The sequence below is a fragment of the Corvus cornix genome, chromosome 9, assembly GCF_000738735.6.
Source record: "Corvus cornix cornix isolate S_Up_H32 chromosome 9, ASM73873v5, whole genome shotgun sequence".
NCBI lineage: Eukaryota > Metazoa > Chordata > Aves > Passeriformes > Corvidae > Corvus > Corvus cornix.
This window is the reverse complement of record NC_046339.1, coordinates 1058635-1083237: the sequence shown is the minus strand read 5'-3', so window position 1 is coordinate 1083237 and position 24603 is coordinate 1058635. Positions and strand designations below refer to the sequence as shown.

Below are 24603 nucleotides of genomic sequence, written 5' to 3'. Positions count from 1 at the left end.
AACAACTAGAGTGATCTTACAGATCGAGCTAAGCACAACACACACCCCAAAAAAACCCTGTCAGAGCAAGTGTGTAGAAAATAAACTGTCATCAAGTACAAGGGAAGCACAGGGGCAGCGCTGGGGACACACAGGAGCCACAGGTGCAGGAGCTCGGCTGCCACAGCTTGCCCAGCTGCACTGCCAGGTTTGCCCTCCTGCCATCCCCAGAGCCCTCAGAGCCACTGCAGTGCCCGGGTGAGCCACGGGAAGGAGCCGGGAGCTCTCCTGGGCCCAGGCGAGCAGGGACAGACACACGGACACGGCGGTGCCACAGAGGTCAGCACTGCCCAGCCCTGGTGCCTCGGGCCGGGTCCAGGAGCACAGAACACAGGACACAGCATACACAGCCACTCCACGACTCAACAGTACCCACTACTCCATTTGGCAAAATATTTATTTATAATAAATCCGTCCCAAAGCGGTTGGTCACAAAGAATTAACTCCTTTTACATGTTTGGGCTGTAACAATGCTTTTGGTAGAAGTAAATAAACTGTCTCTTTTTACACAGTGTACAAAAACAAAGAGACACTGAAATGACAGTAACAGAACACAGGAGAACACGGGGACTGGAACGACAAAGGCAAAGCAGAGGGGCCTGTCCCGGCAGCGCTGCCACCATCATTTACCCGTACAATCCTCAGCCCCACGCTGCTCTCATCCCCAGCACAGCTCTGAACTGCAGGATTATGCTCCAGGAGAGGAATCTGATGCGATGTAGCAGCTCCAGTCACTCTTTCACAGTACTGCATGTCAACACTGGGAATGGTTTCTGATATGATTTAGACTGCACACAGTACTTGGATAGGGAACAGTTAATTACTCCCACTCCGTAGTTCCTGGTGGCTTTGATGTCAAGTCATACATCACCCGAGAGATGCCAGGGATCTTCTTGATCTCTGCCACCATTTTCAACACAACCTGTGGTGGAGGGGAAACAGAATATCAGAAGAAAGCATGTGACACAGACCTGATGAAAATCATCCTCGAAAAGCTTGAGGGCAAACTGCTCACACCAATTCTGCTGGACACCAGAGAGAAGAGCCTGTTGCTGTCAGCACAGTGCCACCAGGCAGGAAATACAATCAGCTAAAAGAAAACCTCTCGTTTGTGGTACAGCTACACTTGGGGCTTGCTGAGTTTGGCACAGACAGAACTGCCCAGGCTCAAAGCTGCTCCCTGGAGTTCAGCAGCAACACTGTGCTGCCTGTTCCTGCCAGTCCCTCCCTGGCTCCCCTCGCACCAGCACCTCCAGCTGGGCCACCAAGCACAGAGAACAGCTGGGGGAAACCAACCCCTGCCAAAAGAAAACCAGAAGCTGCCAAGGTAAAAAATTCAATAAATACCCAAAGGAAAGAGTGAGAATTATCATTTCCAGTGATAATTATCTTCCAGAGCTCACAATTAATCTATGTTAGCAGGAATATTCTAGATGAGAATTTGATGATCCTCAGAAGTTCAGCTTCCCTGAAAACCCCACAGTTCCCAACACCCCTTGCATGACACACTGTCTGTAGTGCAAGCATGAATTAACATTAACATTGCTCTGTATAGAAAAACATTATTATTTCCCCCATAAACATGATTATTCTCTGTAACCTCTGTTATTTAGTCACCACACTATTACCTAGCCTTAAAATGACCATTTTTCATTTTGAAGAATGCAGGGTTTTTGTTTGGGGGTGGGTTTTATGGTGTTTGGTTGTTTTTAAACACAAACACTGAGGTCAAATGAATCCTCATTTTATACAAGGGGACAGTTCACATGGCAACCTGAACTGGTTGTTTTTCATGGATAGGCTGCCTTAAAGTAGAGGAGCTCAGGTATATACAATTACTAAACAATGCTCATATGCTCCTAAAGTGTGTTTAAAAAAAAAAGGTCAATCCTGCTCCTACAGAGCATTCCCAGAGGGACAAAGTACTTGACTGGACATGGATAAAATTTCCCAGAGGACAAAAAAAAAAAAAAAAAAAAAAAAAAAGGAAACTGACTCCTAAGTCCTTTTAGTGACCTAAAGAGCAAACAGACACTGAGACATTAAACTGCAAGTTCCAGTGAAAGCAGAAGTGCCAGACAAAGGCAATTCATAACGCCAGGAAGTTTCCAATTACTGATGCAAAATTTAATTCCAAATCCCAGGAATGGCTGGGGTATTCTTTCTTTAATTGGTGGTATTTTGGCTCAGCTCTGCTGGAAAGCCTTCAAGTTTGTCATACCCATCTGCCAGCCCCTCATTTTGTTAGCTTTTTTCCCCCAAACACCACAATATTCTTCCTAGTGATTATTTATAAGAGAGAAAAAAATCACAAGAAAATCGAAGTGAATGAGAGTGAGAGGAAAGTCAGAGTGAGCCATGTAGAGCACAGATTTCGTGGGGCAGGCAGCTGGGGCCCCCTCACCTCCTCGGGCACCTCGCTGCCCGGCGTGGCTGCGATGCCCGTCATGAAGTCGCTGGTGATGAAGGGCCTGATGACCACAGACCTCTGGCACGAGGGCTGCTTCTGGAGGGGGTCCCGGTCGAAATGCAGCGGGGTCAGGATGATTGGCATCTGGCTGATCTTCCCAGCATAGCCTGCAGCACACAGGGCACAGAGGGCATTGGTTGGGTGCACAAGAGTGACACAAGTTCTGCGCAACTCCCACGTGTGCTTCCAGCTCTAAACCAGGAGCTGCGTCTGCATCCTGTGGGATTTGCTCCCTCTGGTCCCACAGCCCGAGGTCACAGGCAGTGCTGCAGCTCTACAGCTGCTCAAACCAGCACTCAGTGCTCACCAGGCCCTCAAGTTCCCAGAGAAGCTGTGGCTGCCCCATTCCTGCAAGTGTCCAAGGCCAGGCTGGATGGGGCTTGGAGCAGCCTGGGACACTGGAAAGTGGCCCCAGGGGGGGAACAGATGATCCTTAAGGTCCCTTCCAACCCAAACCATTCTGGGATTCTAGAAACTGCCATTTAAGATGATCCTCAGACTTTGCAGGCATGCAGAAAAATCCCAGCTAATCTGTGTTACCCTGTAATTCACTGTGCATCTACTGAAGAGCCACTTTCCTTCCCACATAACATAAAACCATGGGCTTTTATCTGTTCCCATATCAATCCCAATAAAGAGCCCTTCACAAATATCTCTTTGAAATATTCTTTGAATAGTCTTTAATCAGGAGGAAGCTCTCCAGTGTCCCTGGCTGGTGGTGGGCAGGTAACTCCAGACGATCACATTTCACTGATTTTTAACATCTCCTGAAAGGCAATGCACAGCCCCCAATCTCCCCGTTTCAGTGACCTAAAGGTCCAAAATCCAGATGTGTGGAGCTCATGCTGCTCAGGCTCTCTCCCTCTGCCAGCCCTGGCCTGAGCTGCTGCACAGGGAGGTTTTTTCACTAAACCTTAACTCCAGGCTTATTTTTAGGAGCAATTCATTCACACAAAGCCAAGTGTCACCAAAAGTTAGCGAGACACAGCTACAGCTTTACCAACACAGCCGACAGTGTTATCTCAGCCTTTTGAGGTTAATTCTGCACAAATTCTGTTCACACAGCTTTGTAACCTGAGTATGGATCCTCAAAGAGGGGGATCTGTTGTAACTTGATTTATACGAAATACAGGCAGGGCTGATGCAATGCTTCCCACACAGATCACATCTCCAAAGGTAATTAAGCAAAAAACTAAAGAGGCTGAACCTCAGAACTATTTATTCCCAGGCTCTGCCTGCGTAGCACATCCAGGGGACTCCACACCCCCTGGCCGTGCAGGGTTCGGGTTGACAAACACAGCTTTGACTTCAAGTTAAGAAACCTGAAACCACCACAGGCCATGAGCATCACCCCCATGTGAAACTTGGCATCTGGACTTTCCCCAAAACCAACACTATGTCAAGTTTCTTCACCCCAGGTGAACACTGACATAGCAAAGAGAAGGGATTTGGGTGACTTTCAGCTGCCTGACAGTACTTTTTGCACAGGTTTGCAGTGAAGCACCACAGCTTTGAGCTTCATGGTGTGTTGGAAGCAGGTCAGTCCCAAAAATCCCCTAAAATTAATTCCTGTCCTTTAGCTATCAGCTTCCACAACTTTCCACTGTCATCCCATTAATTGATTACTTTTTTGGAGATATTTGCTTGTAGATTTTGACAGCACCACTCTAATTACATCCATGAGGTTTGCAGGGATCTGCAACTGTGAGTCTGACCCCTGGGGTAAAGGTGGAGCACCTACCAGACTCCCTGAGAATGTTGTGAGCCTCAAAGTCAGCTTGACGTAAAGTGCTGAGGACTCCTGTGGTCAGGAAGGTGGGGGTGACATCCGTGGGGGGCTCCTTGACAGGGGGGCCAAACACGTACACGACTCTGCAACACACAGGGTGGGGAAAACCACATTTTCTACACACAGAATAAACCAGATTGCCTAAAACCTGCATGTTCAGTGCTACAGCGAGAAATCAGAGCTAGGAACAGCATAATGTTTCATCTTGCTTACAGTTTTTAACAGGAGACCACCAAACCCCGCATCAAACGCTACACCTTATTGTTAATGAAGCGTTTTCAGCACAGGGCACTAACTGCAATTTATGAATCTACAGAAGTACATCTGCACCAAAACATCTGAATTCAAAGCAGTCACACCAGCTTTACATTTTTAATCTCATCCCTTGTGTTTCAGATGCTGCAGAAGAAAAGGCAGAGTTTGAGTGGCCTCGTGCACAGATTTACCACGACATGTCCACAGCAGCTGCTGGAGTCTGGAGATACAAACCAGGAGCACTTGTCTAAATTCCAAAGCACACAGATATGCCAGTTTATACTGTGTATTTTTGTTTGGAATACAAAGCCTGCAAGCACAGCTGGGCAGCAGACCAACTATGGCAGTGCCCTCCTCACTGTCCCTGTAACAGCAGTGGAGCCTGCAAAGACCCCAGGGAGAGCAGAACTCCCAGAGATGTGGGATGTTCAGGAGGGCAGCATCAAATCCAGCAGAGCTTAAAGAAATCAGCAGCGCTCTAAAGCCAGAAACTGGCTTTTATTTTCCTTTTTTGACATACTCTGAAACTGCACAGGCAATCCTGATTTATGCCTTCTTTTGTCCCCTCTGCACTTAATTTAAACAGGTATCTTGCAATTCCAGGTCTCACCCTTCAGAGTAAAAGCTCTGTCAGTAGGTGTCACTTATGTGAGAAAATGAAGTTTTGCTACAAGCAGTTCTAAGCAGTTTTGGCAGAAATCCCACAGCCAGGCAAGGAGGGTATAATTCTCCAGAGCTGATTTCATGTCTAAGCACCTTCAGCTGCTGGGAAAGTTACAGACTCGAGTAGGGAGAAAATGTATCCTCAGAGAGCTCAGTTACGATCAAACTGCCCAGCTTTGCAGCTCTCCCTGTGCCATCAGAGCTGACAGCCCCACACAAATCCCTCCTGACACAAAGGCAAACCAAACTGCAGCATACCACAGCTCAGCACCAGGCTGGAGTCTTGCAGAAGAGATTTGCATGAATTATAGTGGATGCTGCCTAATCCAAGGATATAGGCCAGCAATTTCTTTTCAAGCTGGAAATAAATCCATATTTTGATTTATTGAGTATTTGTGACCTCTGTATGATACACCTGTCCAACATACAAAAATAGTACACCCCAGATTAAACAGGGAAATGTTTACACCAGCTAAACTTCTATACATGAACTAGATAATTAAAAATAAAGGTAATTCAATACTCACCTGTTGATGTTGTGGCACATGCGTGGTATGAGCCTGGCAAGAAACATCAGGGACTCCCAGTGTGGAGCATCTTTACTGGAGATGCCACAGACGTAGCTGTATGAGCGACAGTCACCCTGCAGAACAGAAATAACCACACTGAATGTGAGCTTTGCTGCCAGAACAACTCACAATGCCTTCCTGTCCATCCTGCAGGTGACAGGACCACAGTTTGGGCCAACATTTAGCAGACACTGAGCTGGTGACATCAGTGAGAGACTGAGTGGGTGAGAAAACAAAGAGCAAGATGACAGAGCTGTAAAAAGAAATATTCAGACTAGCAAGACTCATCTGCAGTGGCCAGTGTTGGTATTTTGGTGAGAAAGCACAGAAATCTGATGACACTGCATCCTGAAACAGTAACCAAAGCTGACTGCAAAGAGCCACGGGAACCACACGCAGCTGAAAATAAAATATGAGGAGGAATTCAACACAGAGTGCAGAGCAAGGTGCTGTACAGCCATGAGTGCTCAGTAAGGAAATCTCCCAAGCTACTGCACAGTTCCATGAGAGTGCCAGCTCAGCACCTGCACCTGGGCGTGTCCCTGTGCCCACAGGGAGGGAAAGGGAAGGGAGCCCAGCTGCTGCACAGATCCCAGTGCTCCCTGCACTGCTCCAGCTCCTCCTCTCCCAAGGAGAGGGATTAGCACGTTCAGAAAAGCACTGGAAAGGGCAGCAACCACATCCAAATGTAGGAAAGAGGGATTTTTACCCAATGCAGCCGAGCACTCCTGAGCCTCAGTGGGGCCAGCAGGGTGACAGCAGAGCTCAGGGGGGCTGCAGCAGTGGACTGTGAGTGAGCAGCCCCGGGGCTGGACAGTGCCCCAAAGAGCCCCTGGCACTGACCTGCTCAGGGACCCCAACACCTGCCCTGCACTCCCACCCACACGGGACAAGGCTGGCACAGCACCTCCAGGTCCCCTTCCTGAGCCAAGCTCTGTATTCCCAGCCCCTGAGCAGCAGAGATGTTTCCCCACAGGCTGCCCCTGCTGGGAAGCAGCTCCCAGAACACTCCTGGAAGGAGCCCTGTACCTGCACTCCCACAGTTTTGATTGGTAGCAAGAAGGCATTCAGTGAATGTAGGCTTGTGATCTGCATCAGCTTCTCCTGGTCCTCCTCACTCGTGCACGCCTTCACCCTCTGCAGCAACGTATGAGGCTGGGCAAGGATGCAGAACAATAAATTGAAATTAAATGAAACTCCCAGGCCCTCAAACAGAACTTGCACAGCGCAAATAAAATCGTTATTTAAGTAACTGTTTGCTTAGTCTACATTTACCCCTTGGAACTATTTAAAAGATACCTCTCATTTGACAATCAAGCATTAGCAAAAGCACTTTCCTGTGATTACACTGCATTTTAAGCTGCAGCTCTCCAAGGCCATAGGGGAAGCTCTTTTCCTGAGCTCATTTTCTCCTTCACAAAGCTGCACTTTTCAGTTTTATGGCACCACAATTCCATGTGTTTTAAAGGAAAGGCAGATGGAAATCCCTGCCCTTCAGGATTTACCAAAAAGGTTCTGGAAGTTGTTTTGAACTCACACCTCAGAGCAGACCCCTCTAATGACTCACAGCCACCACAAAGGGCAGGGAGGTGTAGAAGTGAAACACCACCCATTAAAAACTCCAGGTTTTGGAACAGGGCACCTGGCCAGCACCAGCTCCTGCACTCGCATTTACACACCCAGTGATTTCTGCGGTGTGCAAACCTAAAATGTTACAACTCTTTCAGGAGGGAAGATCTTTTCCTGACTCTATGTGATCTCATCTGCACGAAGTTTAACTACAACAGAATCTGTTTATTATCTGAAAGGTAAATAAAGTTCCATCTTCCAGAAATGGTTCAACACATGCACCAGTCACAGCACTAAAAATTCCAGTGAACAGCTTCAGTTGAGCTGTGCTGGGAGGCAGCATTCCTTAAAGAGCACCAACCAGTCCTTTGAACCTTTTAGCAGACTAAACCTCACTGCAGGTCACTACAGAACCATCACTCAAAATTAAAATTTAGAATTTCCTTACCTTCTTCACACTTGCAGAAAAATCTGCAACTATTTTCAAGATGTTGTTTGTTTCTGGGAAGTCTTTGCACACATAAGGTTCTTCAGCACAGATCACTCTGATTGCTAGGCCAGGCCCTGCAAAGCAACATTGAAAAAACATTATCCTAAATAACAGGAAGCTAATTTTCACCTGAAAATGTGGAACAGTGAGTCAGCCACTGAGCACTGCGTATTCTGCCATTGTATCTCAGCTTCAGTTGTCTTAACACCCTCAAAGACAGAAAGAAACCAACCCACAATTATCCACTTTGCTGTTTTCTGGTGGAGAACTCGTGTTAGAAATGTTGAGCATTTACTTCCAAGACAGCAAATGCCCCTTGGAAAGGCAGAGCCAAGCCATTACTGCAGGGAAGATCCACATGGCAGCTCAGGCAGTGCTCACTGCACTTTTTGAGAACTCCTGCTTTGGCTTCTCCCACCAAAACCAAAGGCAGTGAACTCAATTATAAAACATTACATAAATTTATCAAGCTGCTCTCAAATAATCTTTTCCTGAAAGACTGTGCTTAAGTAAAAACCTAAATCGACTTTTTTCTGTGTTTAGAGATCAGCTTTATACTCCAACATACTGCAGTTATTCTGGATCTGCTCAAGAACCCTGCTGTGATCCCCCAGCTCCCTTACCTGGGAAGGGATGCCTGCAAACCAGCTCTTCAGGAAGACCAAGTTCTCTTCCCAGCACTCGCACTTCATCTTTGTGAAAGTCTTTCAGTGGTTCTATTACTTTACCCTATAAAAGAAAAAGAATAAATAAAAAAGGCAATTTACACTCCAGCTCATATATCCAAACAAAAAACCTCAAATGTTTAGGAGCTGGCCTGACCTCACAGCACCAGTGCCAAGGATTCCATAAGCACTGGAAAGAAATTCCATGTGAACGTGGGCTTTGTAGAACAGCTGCAGGACAAAGGGTGAGACCTGGAAGTTCCAGCTTGTGCCAGAAGAATCCATAGCTCCAGCAGAGCAGACAGAGCTGTAAGCTCAGGCTGGCTCTGCCTGCACCAATTCAGACCTTTCTCGTCTTTGCTGGATGTTCAAACCAACCCCAAAGCCTTGAAAACACTTTGTGGAGGGATCAGTATGAGACACGGGGATCATTAGTTCTCTCCTGTGGGTGGAGTTGGTGTTAACTGAGCACCTTCCACCCAATTGCTGGGTGAGGCCTCTCTCCTGTGTTGGTTCTTTCTTAGGGTATTTTACAATACAGGTAGAGAACTCACCATTCTGATGCCAGAAAAATCAAATCAGGGCACTCTCCTACCTTTGCCTCACATGCTAATACCAAAGAGCTGTGCACAGAAAGGTGTTTAAAAAGCTTTTCTGCACTTCAGATGAACAGACCCAAGGCAACAAAGGAAATGCGATGAAGCACAAAAATACACCAGAGTCTCACAGGCCTTGTCCCAACAGGGTCCCATCAGTGCAGGACAGTCAGAGCAGCAAAAGAGGGAAGTTTTTGGATGCTCAGCCTTCCGGGAGAGCCAGGAGCAGCAGCCCCCTGCCCCTCACCTCCTCGCGCAGCTTGCGGATCAGCTCGGTGTCGTTGTGGTGGGTTTTGATCACCTCAGCTTTGCCACTGGCCACCAGGGAAGCGCTTTCGATGAGGTCAGGCCTGAGGGTTCCCTGAGCAAGAAAGACCTCCTCAGGTTTCAGGTTCATCTCTCCGATGACCTCGTTGGCAATCTGCAGGGTGGGCAGAAAAACAAACAGTGCTTTGGGGCTGTCAGAGGTCTCAAGGAAGACAACGAACTGTCCAGCAAATGGTACAGAGCTGCAAAAGGATCACAATCAATCAGCAAACTAAGGATTGCACTGTCGCACTGCTCAAGCAGTCCTGTAACCCCAGCTTTTGTTCAACAGAAGATGGAAAAAAAAAATCTCCAAAGTACAGGAACATCAGTGCCTGTTAAATATTCTCCCTGTCACTTACCAAAGGCTTCTTGGGTCATCCACAGCTTACACAAGCACTGATGCCACTGATTAAACAGTAGAAGATGTACCCAGGAATCACAATATTTAAAAAATTCAACCAAACAACAAATAAACATTACCTTGACAAAGGTGTCACCGATAATTTTTCTCTTTTCTTCAGGACTTGTAGTCATATTTAAGGTCTTGCTAATTCTTTTACGTGGAGTTCTGTCCTCATCTGAGATGGGCAGAGTTGTTGTGCCATTATAGAATGAATGGGCTGCATTCACCACTGCAGAAAATCACAGGGATTTTGGTTTGACAAAAATCAATAAATATTTTTATGCAGGTTACAAAATAAAACTTGCCATTTATTGTTTTTAAAAGAAAACCCCAAAATAAAAATCATTGTGGGCCTTTGACTATTAATTGCATTGAATATGTTCAATACCTCAGGAATTAATTTTAACAAAAGCCTTTTATTTCCTTTATTAACTTACTGCTTTTTCCATATTGTGAGGTTAGGCAGCCAAATGCAAGTCCAGTTCTTGTTTCCCCCCTTAGATTATAATTTACTTGCTTTAAATAGTTTACAGGACAGTGTTTCCCCAAGGCCTTTCTGCAACCAAAATTAAATGATGCACTATTTACTCATGCTACATTATGTCTCTTAATTTAGAGAGGTTCCCAACCCAGAGATCAGCTGGGAGGCTCTCTGGCATCCTTCAGCAGCACTGAACTCCATGACCTACAGAAGGAGTGTCTGCAGCAAAGGGATTCCCTCAATTTGTTCCTGTGGCTGCCTGCCAGAGCCCAGGTTTATTGCTCCACAGAGTGCAAGAATAAGACATGGATTTTCCACTAAAAAATAATAAAATAAAATTTAGAAAAATGTGTTTGGAATAAAGCTCAGGACACTGCAGCCCAGCCTGCACTGTGCCAGGGCCAGGCCAGTGGGAAGCACTGCTCACCCAGTGCCACACTGCTTGAGCAGAACACAAGAGAACCCCTGGATAAGACCCAGAACAGGCAGCTATTGCTCTGTAATTCACCAGACAGGCCGTACAGAGCAGCTCGTGCTGCTGGCACAAACTTGGTCTTCTCTGACCTCCTCATACTTGAGGTACAAAAAGCTTTTGAACCTTCTCATCAGCCACATCTGGGCACTTTCTGCTCTCTCAGTGAACTCCTTCACAGAATCATGAAGGTTGGAAAAGGCCTCCCTGATCACTGAGTCCAACCTTTGGCCAATCAACACCTTGTTCTCAAAAAGCCACTCCAAAACAACTAAAATGCACCTCTTTAAAAGCAAGAAAAAATGTCTTGAAAAAGTCATTTTGGCTATAGTAGCATTCAATCACTCAAACGAGCTCACAGTTGACAACAAAAGAGACTCAGGATAAGAAATGAAGCCCCAAGTGTTAATCAAGATACTGGAGAAAATGGAAATCCAGTGAGTTCTGCAGGAGCTGCACAGGATCCCTCAGCAGAGGAGTGACCAAGGCACAAATCCACTGCTCTGCCAGTGGCCCACCTGCAGATACCAGACACCAACACCCACAGAGATGGGGCAGCTCACTGCATGCTCCAATCAAGTAAATAAGGCCTAATATTTTAGGTTTAAATTTTGTGACCAGGTTGAGGTGGTTCCACATCACCGACCTGGCCACGGTACGTGAGTCTGGGAACAGCAGATCAGTGAAACCCAGCACTAAGGGTAGGTTTTGGGAGAAGTTATGAGTGGTGTAAGGAACACTGAGCAGGAATGTGGTACCTTTCACCTGGATGCCCAGCTTTTTGAGGGCCTCCTCCACGGCCTGACTCTCCCTCTTGCGCATGAAGCCGTTGTCGATGTGCACAGCGATGACCTGGTCACGGTTCAGGGCCCGGTTCAGCAGTGCCGTGCACACCGTGGAGTCCACGCCCCCACTGAGCAGCACCTGGCAAGGGGAAAGGGGAAGAACCCCACACTGGGTCAGCTGGCCACAGGGAACATGTTAGCACACAGCTGAGGTGCAGCTGGGACAGGGAGAGCAGTCAAGGAAAGCACAGACAATGCACTGCCCCAGCTGTGCAACTCCCCAAAAACCTGGCCATGTATGACCCAAACCACGCCAATTCCCCACTTCCCAAACCCCAGCAACTGCCAGTGTTTCTGCCAATCAGCCCCCAGCTCTGACTCAACTCACCAGGACCTTTGAGGAGCCCACCCTCTCTTTGATATCCTGGATGCACTGGAGTTCTCTGTTCTCCACGGTGAAGGTGCCGCTGCATCCCGCAATATCGTACAGAAAATTCTTCAGGATCATTTTGCCGTTCACGGTGAGGCTCACCTCAGGGTGGAACTGTGCTCCATAGAGTTTTTTAGACTCATTTGCTATGCCTGGTATACATGACAAAACAAAAATAAATAAATAAGCTGGAACTGAATGCATGCCCAAGTCAAGCAAGAGACTCGGAGTGGCTCTCTGGGATTCAGTAACTCCAGTGGCTTTCAAAACCCAAATTCTAAGGTCCCACAATTTCCTCCGCCAATCTCTGTGTGATGTTAAAACCCTGCTTTCAGTACCTACATTATTCTTGCTCAGTTGAACATTCATGCAATATTAAATACATAACAAGTTAATAAAGCTTTAATAATTAAACAGTGCTTGACTTGCACTGTTACAGTGCAAAACCCAAACTCCACTGGCACTGCACACCACAGTGCAGGTTTCCCTCTCCCCTGCCTGAAGGGCACAGAATATTTTATTTCTGAGACAAACAACACATGCATGCTTTAAAACAACAAACTATATAAATAATGTTACTTTTAACCACATTTAAATCAGGACCACTCCTTGTAAAGTCTATTTCTTTATTATCACGACAGCTCGACATACAAACATATACCAGGAACTGTTAAAAACAATTCATTTATTTGGCAATTAAGTAACAAGAGCTATTACTCTGTTCCCATTTGGCTCTAACTCCTGTCTGCCATGATTCTTTCCTTTAACCAACATTATCAACAGACAAATTCAGGATAAGATAAATACCTGCTATGATGTTCCCAGACTGTGCCACCACTTTGAATCCATCGGCTACTTTATCCACACTATCTCCGTGAGTGAGGAGCACAAGCTCTTCCTTCTGAAGGCCCCTACACCAAGATTAAAAACTAGAATCAGTTCAAGAACAAAGACCTAACTCCCTGCCTTTCCAAGAGATGCCCTGAGGGATTCCAACAAAAGCACATCTCGGCAGACCAGGGCATTTGAAATGTCTGCAGGATTTCCTTCCCAGGAACAGCCATCTGCAGCTTTATGCTTCCCTTGGAAGCTGCCTAAGTCTCTGTACAACACACTCCTCGTGCAAGAGGGAACTGATCTTAGTTCTGAAGGGTTTGTGGGTTTCTCCTTACAAACACCTCAGTATTGAAGTCCCTTGCTGGACGTGGGGAGCCATCTGGAGTCAATCAGGATGCTGGGAGTCTTGCATTTTATTTCAACAAAGTGAACTTTTCTTGTTCAAAACTATGTGTTTTCAGGACAATTTGGGCACATCAGACTGTTCTGCAGGAGCTCTACAGAGGGAAGATAATAGAACTGGAACACCAGGGATGAGTAAATGTCCAGACTTTTTACAAGGAACTTGAGAGCCATCGACAAAATTATCAAGAAATCTAATTCTGGTTTATAAAACATCACAATGCAATTTTGAAGGAAGGTAGAAGAATGGGGTCGGATTTTCTGTGCCCTTTCCAAAATTGGATGGGCACCAACAAATACAAGAGCACAGCAGAGCAGGAGACAAGAGCTTAACTCAAATATTCTCAGGTCATGGTGCACTTACAGCTTTTCAATGAAGACTCTGAAATAAGGGGTTTACACAATATTCTCAGAAAATACACCTGCTTTTCTAGAGTCAACTGGAAAGTTATGCCTAAGTATTTGTCTCAACGAGTAACCTGCTTATTTGTGACCACACTTGTAAAAGACTTATTAGCAATTATCAGCTCATTTCACTCTTTTTTCTTTTTTTAATAACCTTCCTCCCATCCAGACACCCTTTCCCAGACTGATATTGCTTTGAGAACTGGAAATGTCTGTGCACCTGAAGAGTGAGCAGGTGTTGTCCAGGGTAATGCTGAACACTCCATCCTCCCGAACGCTCTTCTTGTGCACCGTCCCTCCAAACACCTTGTTCATCATCTGCAGAGCAAAAGGACCCCATGAGAAAGCACCTCACAACCTGCATCACTCCATCCCTCACTCCGACTGGCAACAGCTCACCACATTCCTTTTGTTTTCCAAAGGTATAAGAATTCTCTTCAGAGTGAATCCTTGCTCCGTACTGGGCTCGCTCCCCTCTGCCAGCACAGCTGGGGGCCACTGCCACACACAAGGAGCAAAAACCCAGAGGCAGAGATGTGCAAAATAATGTATATTCCATAGTGCACAGCTCCTTCCCTCAGAAACGGCTGCTCTGCAAACCAGCTGAGTATCTGAGGCCACGTCAAAAACCTGAATTTATTCCCTTGAATAAAGTTTTTCCTTGAATTATTTCCCTTCAATAAAATGTTTATTTTGTGACTAACCCTGGAAAAAACAAGATGCATGAGCAGAAGTCATGCACCTAAAGCAGCCCTTGTCTCCCTGCAAGTTTGTTGTGCTCAGCTTGGATCTACCAGATCCCTGCACGATCACCAGTGAGTCCAAAGGTAAGTAAGGGTTATTTCTCTTTTTGTGAGGAAGTGTTAAGCACTCTCAAGAACTATGCTAGAAACAGACCATGTCTGAAACACTGCTCTACCTGTTTCCAGGAGAGGTGCCTTCTTCAGTACCAGCTGGGCAGAATTAATGAGTGACTGACAGGTTATATTTACTCTGGCAAGAACAGGGAGTGTGGAACTCAATTCACAGCACTGCAGCAAAGAAAAACCATTTCTGTAACTCATCCCAGACTGCTTTGGGTTGGAAGGACCTTAAACTTCATCCCATCCCACCCCTGCCATGGGCAGGGACACCTCCCACTGTCCCAGGCTGCTCCAAGCCCCAGTGTCCAACCTGGCCTTGGACACTGCCAGGGATCCAGGGGCAGCCACAGCTGCTCTGGGCACCCTGTGCCAGGGCCTGCCCACGCTCCCAGGGAAGGATTTCTCCCCATCTCTAATCCAAACCTGCCCTCCTTCAGTTTAAGGCCATTACAAGAGAAGGCAGAGCCAAGAGAGGAACACACAGTGAGCTCAGGTTGTGAATTAAATGCCCCTGTGGCACTGCCTCTGTTTGGAAAGCAGCTCCTTCAGCACTGCACCTTCAGTTCATGCAGAAATGAGGCCTAGAAGGTGGCTGTGGACAAGCAGATTTAATGGCTGCACTCGCTCCTGGAGCTCCTTCCCAACCCCAAGGACTCTGTGTTATCTCCCAACAGCACCTGCATCCCATAGCAGATCCCAAGCACTGGTTTTCCTATTGTGAATATGGCTGGGTCGAACCATGGTGCATCTTCTGCATACACAGAGTTTGGTCCTCCAGATATGATGATAGCTCTGCAGACAGAACATGAAGAGATCATTAATACAAATACACTGTTTACTTTCAGCATTGACACTGTCTCATACCACTCTTAGAACAGATACTTTCTAACAGACATTTTAACACAGATATCATAATGTGTGGCTTGATTTTTGTTGTCAAACCCAGCAGGTTTTCAGGGAGGTATTTCCCCAGTTTAAACAAAGATAAATATAAACCATCATTAAAAGTGCCTGTATTTTAAATTCCTCACAGCCAACCATCAGCTACGAGAGGAGCAGGATGGCTGGGATAAATGCAGAGTATAGCACAAAGATATATATTTTTATATATAGATATATATACACACACACAGTTTATGAAGTCTGTGACATTTGGAGGGGAGCTGCAGTCAAAAAATCCACTCCCAAATTCCTAAATCTGATGGAAAAAAAAAAGTCCCTTAAACCATTCTGGTTATGCAGAGATGGCATTAGCAACAAGTTGAGAATTCCAAGGGCAATACACGCAATCACGTGGGGTTTGGAGTTAATACTTCACACTATAAGAGAAAATTAAACCATCTCAAAGGGGAAGAGAGAGTTTTTGCAAACCATAATAATTTACAAGACTGTGAACTACAGAAGCACCAGTTGGGCAATACTTCTGGCCTCAGCCCGGGATCAAGCAGGGCTGTACCAGACCTTGGACTCAGAACTGTTTATTTCACAGAGAACATCAAACTTGTGCCGAGCCAGAAATGCAAAACCAACGAGACAGAAGTTGCATAAATGGGATTAAATGTATCTAATAATTCTCCCAGCGTTAGTTCCGTGCAAGTACTGACAAAACAGAGTTCTTCTGGTTCTGAGCAGCAGGAACAGGCACTGTGCTGCCCACACCTGCCTGTGCCACCAAGAGAAACAACCCTGCAGGACCAAGCCCAGGCACTGAGGTCACCTGCAGCCCCTCCAGCTCCCCTACAGTCCAGGAGCGAGGAGCTGGAGGGATGGAGCTGGTAGAGGCAGCATTTATTTCCCTGCCTGCTGGGATCTCCAGGCCAGCTCTGGAACCAGCACAGCTGACATGGGTGTAGTTTTACACCGAACCATCCTGAGAGCTCCTCCCTGCTGTTCTTGCACAGGCACTTCTGGTCAGCGTGGAGACACGCTGGATTTCCTGAACTTGAGCTGCCCTAAAGAGCCTGAGCAGTGTCCATGCCTGCTGGTATTACTGCTCCAAATAACTCCACGTGCAGAAGCACTTGCTCCAGTGCCAGATGTACTGAACACTATTTAATATTAATTAGAATCACAGAATATGTTCCTGGAGCTCTGGCAGCCTCGGGGTCATGCCCATTCCCTGGGGAGCCTGGGCAGTGCCCAGCACCCTCTGGGGGAAGAGCCTTTCCCTGATCTCCAGCTGCTCCCTTGGGTTCTAGGAAGGAATTAAAGGAATACAGCCACACTATAGATTGAGCATTCTTAAGAGAAGTCAAAATAGTTATACTCAGCTCTAGTCAGAAAGTAGAGTCTTAAAAACCTGGGTTTTTTCCATACCAATTGAAATTTAACATAATATGGAGAGGTTTGCAATGTGCCCAAGTATTACAGTAAAAAAAAAAAAGAAGAGTTGAGGCTGAGAGAAGTCAGAACCAGCACAGGATGCAGACTTTGCAAGCTTTCCTGCAGCACCCTGTAATTTCCTGCACACTTGCCTGTGTTGGTATGAATATATGTTTCTCTGGTTTACCCTAAACCCCTTCCCAAACAACCTGACCCAGCTCTGGAAAGCTCCTTTGCATTGGATTACAGGCACCTCAGGAACCACACAAAAACACCAAGGGGAAAATGTGTGCGTTGAAACCCCGACATCAGGACTCCTGCCAGAGTCCAGACTAAAAGCAGAGCCAGGATCTTGGGGGAAATGCTCATGTTCACACCACATTTAGATGATGTTTGTCACTAGAGAGCATTCTGAGCATTGAGGGGCTGGCTTTTTAAACATGGCATGTAAACAGGATTTAGCAAAATGTTGGCTCTTGCTGCCCATCTCAAACCTCAGCACAGCCCCAAGCGCAGCTCCTCGGCCCATTCCATGCGTGAGCTGTAACGTGGGAACCTGGCTGTTCCCAGACATGGAATACACACCAAATAAAACCACAGGCTCATTTTTACAGTGACCATTGTTGATCTGTTGGGTTTGTTGACTGACGGACACTGAGGACACAAACAGGTTTTCCGGACACTCACAGCTATTGACCAGCCTGGGTGACCTGAAACCACCACCCCAACCTTGAGAAGTGACCTGGATGAAGAGGCTCTGCCACATTTCAGAGCAACTATTTGCAATGACAAGTCCTACAGGTCTAATCCCAACGCTCTGAAGAACTTTCAACTGTTCTGAAGTTCTTCCCACTGCAAACCTGCATCAACACATACACTATTTACTGCTTCACTAATTACCATTGATTGGAAAAATGCACTTCTGCAGCACTGTCTTTATCTGTTACTGAGCACAACCAAAATCCCATGCGTACCATATTTCTGGATTTGTACCAAACTGACAAGTAAGTACAAATCTTTGGTGATTTGTAGACTTCAGGGTATTTATTCTCCCCACCCAGAAGAGATCTGTATCCTAAAAAGCCTAGTAAAACATGAAAAATTAATGTACAAAGTACTAAATAATTGTGAGACCTTTTTTTTTCTGCAAATAATGAGTGGCAGCGTCAGTTAAGGCGTTTTTTTAGCTGCTTTCCCAGAAACATCTGGCATGATTTATTATATCTTCAGTATCCAAGTTAGTTAGTTAAATTTAAAAAAATAAGTAAGAAAATAATTTTTAGAAGCCAAAAAACCTTTTTTCCTTGACTACCAGCTACCCCAGTTCAACAGGCAAAACAGCAAAATCATCCACATTTTGGCAGATATTTAAAATGCAACCTCTTGAATGATACTTAGGAATTGAAATGATTAAAACGACATTAAGAAACTGATGTCCAAATAGGCATTGAGAGACAAAAGTACAACACTGCTGTCTGTGCCCAAGTGCCTGCAGCAGCAAAGCCCAGGCGTTTCCGTGGAACCACTCCCGGCACCGGAGCTGCCGCCCAGGAGAAGCCAGGCGGCGAGCAGGGCACAGACAGCAGGGAACAGGCGCAGGGCTGCAGGAGGACGTACCGGAACCCCTGCTCCCGGATGGCGAAGGCCGGCGTCTCCAGCGGGAAGATCTCGGACTGCACGAAGAGCTCTCGCACGCGCCGGTCGATGACCTTGCCGTACTGCGCGCCCGCGTCCAGGATCACCACGGCGCCCTCGTAGTGGTGCTGCCCATCCTTGAGCTCTGCCCCGGCGTTCTCGGGCTGTGAACGGCACCCGCGTCAGCAATCCCACGGAACCACCGAGCCACAGGGCTGGAAAAGGCCTCTACGAGCAGCCTAAGCCCAGCTGTCCACCCAAGCCCACCAGTGTGTGTGCCACTGAACCGTGCCCCCAAGTGCCACTTCCACACGCTTCTGGAATCCTCTCAGGGATGGTGACCCCACCACTGCCCTGGGCAGCTCGCGCCAGTGCTTTACAAACCTTTCTGTGAGGAATTGTTTCCCCATATCCCAGCCTAAACCTCCTCTGCCTTTACACTGACAGCCCACTGACTAAGCCAGATCTCTTTAGCAACTAACATATGCAAGGCTTTGCTGATTAGCTATGCTAATTTATGATAAAAATGACAAAGACCAGCCAAGAAACTTGAAAATGAAAAAAAAAAAATCTTGAAGATTATATGGACCAGTTGAGGCACTGGCAAGATAAAGGGGCTGGACACCAGCACAGCACACCCACCCCAAGCAGCCACACAGACACGACATCCCCATCCCCCAAACCAAACAGGGCACAAACTACAGAAGAAAAATGCTAATGATCTAATGAAGGCAGAGCTTTCCACAAGCAAGAGCTCATACACCCTGATCACCATCTGCAACCTCTCCATCTTTATTTCCATTTTCCAGTTCCACATGAACCCCAGGACAGCCCATGAGAACTGAGAGCATCAGCCTTTTTCTCAGGCAAAGCAGCACAAAATCAAACAAAAATTGTTTTTCCTCATCATGCTGCCTCATATGCTGAACTTAACTTGACATTACCTCCTGGAGAGGATAAAAAGGGGAAATTGAGAACAAATGTTGCTGCTAAATGATTTTAAAAAATCCCAACACATTTTGAACAGAGCATTTGAGCAGACTGCACATCAGAACAAAGCAGTGGTTCTCTCTGAGCCCCTCACGTCTGAGCTGGTTGGCCAATTTGGGTAAATCTGAAAGAGTGCTAAAAAACACAAGGCCAAGTTTCTTCGTTAAAAAAAAATTGTGAAAAGAGGCAGCTGTTCCGTGGAAGTGTCCTTATCAGAGCATCTCCAAGGAAAAATGAACCATGCTCTAACACCAAAAATTTGCTGCCTAAAGAATTTACTTCTTTTGGGGTGCTCTTCCCCTAACTTACAGCTTACCCTGTTTCCTTGCCAATGCAGTTTCATGAAGGACAAACTGGGAAGAGTTTTACTTTGGCAAACACTGCCTCCGAACATCTTGGAGCTCCATTTCAAGTTTTACTGATGGCAGGTTGGAGTTGTTCTGCTCATTTGGAGCAGGCAGCAGAACCTCCAACCCAGAATTCGCCTGTGTTCTCATCGCTGCTGCTCAGGCATTTCCACCTGGGGCAGGAATTCACCCCAGACCAGTCACAGGTGACTCTGGAGAGCATCACCCTGCTAGGACACAATCTCCCAATAAACACACTGGAACCTTCCAAAATTCACACCAGCTGGAAGAGGTTTTATCTTAATTAAAGGACATAAGTGGGGGAAAAAAACAGTGCTAAATCCCTCAAAAGCCTAAATCCAGGTTAAAATCAGATATCTAAATTTTGTCCCTCAGGCAGCCAAGTTGCCTGATGGGGAGCGCTTAATGGCTTTCAGTCCTGGGTTACACAACAAAAAGCGCACATGTAGAAAGAAAGAGAGCAGACTTGAGCAGCAAAGGCCCCTTCACACCCCCAGTAAGGCAGAGTCACCAGGACTGTTCTCCCTTCCAGTGCATGGGAAGGAATCACTTTTAGAGTGATTCTGGGCATTTTCACCTGGCAATTTCTAAATAAACAGCTCTTGTGAGACAGACCAACATCCTTATTCTTTCCTGAGCCCATCTTGGGGAAGACACTATTCCTTGCAGTGCTGTTTTTTTATTGCAAGTCTAACTGTTTCAGAGCAGTGGGTTGTGTCATTTAGGGACAGAGCTCTGCAGCCGTCTCATAAAAAGAGACTAAACAGAAGTTACTGTTGGTGTCCGCTCAGCTGGACTGATAGCCGAGCATCCACACCTGTAACTAATAAATAAATCAATCTGGTTTTCAATGCCCTACCCCGAGATCTTTTAGGCAGGCAGGTGTGGTTAACAGGAGCATGAGCAACAGTTGTGGGGGAGACAGAAGTGTGAAAACAGAAAGAGCCCGAAGTTACATCAGGAGGAGCTTGAGAAACATTGTTAAAGCAGCGTAAGTAGGTCTGTACCCTGAACCTGCACCTCCGTCAGATCCCAGCAGAAGAAGGACAGCGATCCAGACTCCCCTGAATTAACCAGACAAGTAGAACTGCAAGGAGGTTCAGGACTAAGAGAGCCCAACATACGCTACCATAAATCACAGGCAGAAAGAGGAAAGGAAAAAAGGCAGCAGACAGCATAGGATCTGGCTTTACTTATTTAAAGGCACAGTTCCAAGGCTAGGGGTTTTAAACCCAAAATTACCAAGGGAAACTTCATTTAATGAAATCCAAAAAGGAACAGATGCTGTTCATGTGCAGCCAACATGGCAGCTGAGCTCTGTACACCACAGGCATGCCAGCAGAGATTAAGAGGACACCAGACAGCCCAGCTCCTGCAGGGACAGGGCTTATGGAGCCAGCACCTCTTCCTGCTGGGGACTGAACAGGCTCTGAGGAAAGCTCTTTCTCCCCTCAGTACAGGTGTGACTAGAGCTCCTTGTCCTCTGGTCTACTCGCACAAATATCTGGAGAGCTCACTGTTCTTGAGATCTCCTGTGGTGATGCCTTAAGAGGCCTCCTAGAAACGGAGACTAGACAGGAGTAAAGGCAGGTATTTATTTGAAAGGCCTTTAAAGGTACCCCCTCGGGAGCCAGAGGCTATTGCCAGGATGGACAACAGGTCACGAGTTCCTCACCCTTTTATAGGTTTGGTTCATCTGCATATCAGGGTTAATTCTCCAATTAAAGCTTCAGCTTTGCCCTCAGCTTACTCCCCCTTTAGAGGCTTTTGGTTTATACTTTTTGGGCCTAGGACGGTCTGGGTGTCCTTGGAGAGCAGGCCTGGAGAGGCTTTGTTATGTCTGCCCAGCATGAGAGAGCAGAAATTAACAGGCTACAAGAAACTTCAGAGTTACACACCAGGCAGTAAAGAATTTGAAAAATATAAAAGTTAAAACCTAAGGCATCAGTGGCAGCTGCTCTGACACCTGTCCCAGGCTGTCCAGGTGCTGGGGCAGAGGCACCACGCTAGTGTCCCAAGAGCGGGACTAAAAGCTTGTGCACACCGAGAGAAGAAAGCCTCTATTCAGCTAATTCAAATCACAAGTCACCCTGACCACAGGCCAGAGACATGGCACAAGATCCCATGTGCCACCTGAGCCGTGTGGCCACCCCGACAGTGCTGCCACACCGAGGGTCAGCCTCCTTCCACCACCTCAGCTCTACCACGGTAACACTGGAGGACAAAAATCTTCCATCACTGCTGTTCTTCTGGTGTCAAAACCCAATAATTCTGAGTTCTCTAGTGAGCTAGAGAGAACTAGTTCTCTAGAACTGGCACCAGGCTTGTGCTACCAGCCAAGGACAGCACAAATCCTATTCCTCACATACCTGCCTAGCGCCTTAAACTGAGTGTGCAGGTTCCTAACAGCCCACTTGTGCAGAATCGGGGGATTTTTCAGCATTTCACACACCCACATGCTCGCAGGTTGGTCATTAATGCAATTTACAGACCACATTTCCATACAGACCAGTCCCGTCCTGGAGTACTAGTCTCAGCAGCAGCTCCTCTGTCCAAGCCCTCAGCCCTGAGCTTTCACCCACACTACTAACGCAGCACAAGCCTAAACCAGGAGCCTTGATCTCGCACTTTCAAGCCAGCACAGGTTTTTACAAGAGTTTAATTTTTTCCCTGTGGTATTAAAATTAAGCAGGTCTAAGAACACTCACTCACACTTCAAAGTATAACAGGAAAGTAGCTCCCTCAAACTCAGGCCATCCCCCAGACTGAAACAAGAGCCCCCAACCCATTATCTCAGCCCCAAAACTGAAACTTTAACAGACATGTTAAAGGGAAACTTTAACAGACATGAGTCTCATGCAGGTGTCCATGGGCTGTGGGACCTGGTGCCGGCAGAAACTGCTCTCACTCGTTCAGGATGAGCCATGAGCTCCACATCCATCGCCAGCACTGGCAGAGAGAACTGGAGCCCCCAAGAGCAGCCCCGGCCAGGAAAGGAGTCTGTGACCATGGCCGGGGAAAAACGTGGCAGAAAACTTAGAGACTAACTGATAACTCAAAGAACCCTTCAGAGCCACAGCTTCTTACAAACCAGATAAAGAGCCGAGAACAAGGCAGGAGAGGAGCACCCAGGAGCAACCCCGGCCAGGAGAGGCGGTTGTGAACACGGCCAAGGAAAAGCGTGTCAGAAAGCTCACACAGTGACCAAGCGAGCACTCAAAAACTGAGCACCCAACCGCCCCAGAATCACGTTTTTTTGGAAACTAGATAGAAAAAAACAGAACGAGTCTTTTATCCTGCTACAGCAGCGGCTTGAGGCAGCTTGCAAGGCTTGGTTGAGAAGTTGCTTTACCAAAAAGAGCTGTAAGTTCCTGAGGCGCACGGGTCGCTCCCTGCCGCGGTGTGCCAGAGCCACACGGGCACGGGGCGATGCGGGGGGAGCAGCGGCCCCGGGCGAGGCTGGGAGCTCTGAGGGAACCGAACCCCGGCCGGGAGCGGGGACACAGCCGGGCAATCCCCGGCGGCACAGGCCGGGCAGGGCGCCGCACAACAGCCCCGCCGGAGCCCTGCTCGGGGAATTAATCAGCTAATTAATGAATTAACACCCTGCGAGCAGCCGGGGCTGCGGCTGCGGCGCGGGCGGTCCCCGTTCCCCGCGGTCCCCGTTCCCCGCCCGGCGCCGCTCCCGGGCCGCGGGGCCCCGCCATGTGCCCGGCCCGGGCGGGCAGGGCCGGGTCGGGCTGGGCCGGGCGGCACCCCCGAGCCCCGCGGCCGCAGCACTGACCTTGGTGTCCCCGTTGCACAGGGCCATGGGGGCGGCGGGCAGCGAAAAGAAAGGGCCGCGAGGAGCCGCGGCCGCCGCGCCGCGATGAGCTAATGCCGCCCGGGAGGAGGAGCCGCCCGGCACGGCCGCTCCGGCGGAAGGGGAGGAGCGGCGGCGGGGTCAGGGGCGGGACGGGGATGCGGGGATACGGCGGGGACACGGCAGGGACGTGGCCCGGCTGCTCCCGAAGGCCCTCGTGCGCGTCCCGGCACCCCTGGGCGTGTTTGGGCTCCGGGGGCTCATTTTGGTCTATTATCAGGGTAAAAACAATTAGAGCTTTGTAGTGAGTGGGTTTTTGTGCGTCAGCATCCTATGGTATCATGGGATCACTGGTTGGTTTGGGTTGGGAGGGACCTTAAAACCCATCCCGTCCCACCCCTTCCATAGACCAGGGTGCTCCAAGCCCCTTCCAAGCTGGCCTTGGACGATGAACCTGCTGTGCCTGCTCGGTGAATTCCCCAGCGGACACGGGGGGAGGTGACTGCATCCGTGGAACCCTCCTGGAGTGGTCCTGGGATGGTTTTGATGCCTTTCCCTGAACATCAGTTTAAATAGAGGGAATGAAATAAGAGATGAATGAAGGAATTCAGGTTAAGGTGAAGCCACACACCAGCGTCTGGTTCTGCTGTCAGATTCCAAACAGTTCCGTCCTCAGGCTGACAGAAATGAACAGGGGTTTTTACGATTTTGTTCCAAATCGGGTTTCTTGGTCTGTTGTTTTTTGGGGTGGTGTCATTCTCTTACAATCCTATTTACATTGTCACCCAAGCAGGGTCATCTCAGAGCACATGGCACAGGATTGTGTCGAGATGGATCTGGTATTTCCCCAGTGAGGACACTCCACACCCTGTCTGGTCTCTGTTCCAGTGCTCATAAGAAAGATCTTCCTCCTGTGCAGGGGAATTGCTGGGCTCAGGCCCTGCCCGTGGCTCTGGTGCCGCTGCTGGGCCCCGGAGCAGAGCCCGGGCCCTGC

General features: G+C 47.8%; 1 protein-coding gene across 1 annotated transcript; it reads right to left on the bottom strand.

Annotated features, from left to right (window-relative positions):
- Window positions 1-401: 401 nt before the first annotated feature.
- Window positions 402-23719, bottom strand: GMPS (guanine monophosphate synthase). The gene is made up of 16 exons (XM_039556877.1): window positions 23592-23719; window positions 18432-18613; window positions 15170-15284; window positions 13850-13947; window positions 12793-12896; window positions 11944-12137; window positions 11529-11694; window positions 9895-10046; window positions 9353-9526; window positions 8468-8573; window positions 7803-7918; window positions 6815-6940; window positions 5744-5859; window positions 4251-4381; window positions 2444-2616; window positions 402-961 (listed from the first exon to the last, which is right to left on the bottom strand). The coding sequence occupies exons 1-16, from the start codon at window positions 23616-23618 to the stop codon at window positions 860-862; spliced, it is 2082 nt and encodes a 693-aa protein (XP_039412811.1). The 5' UTR covers window positions 23619-23719; the 3' UTR covers window positions 402-859.
- Between the last annotated feature and the right edge of the window lie 884 nt (window positions 23720-24603).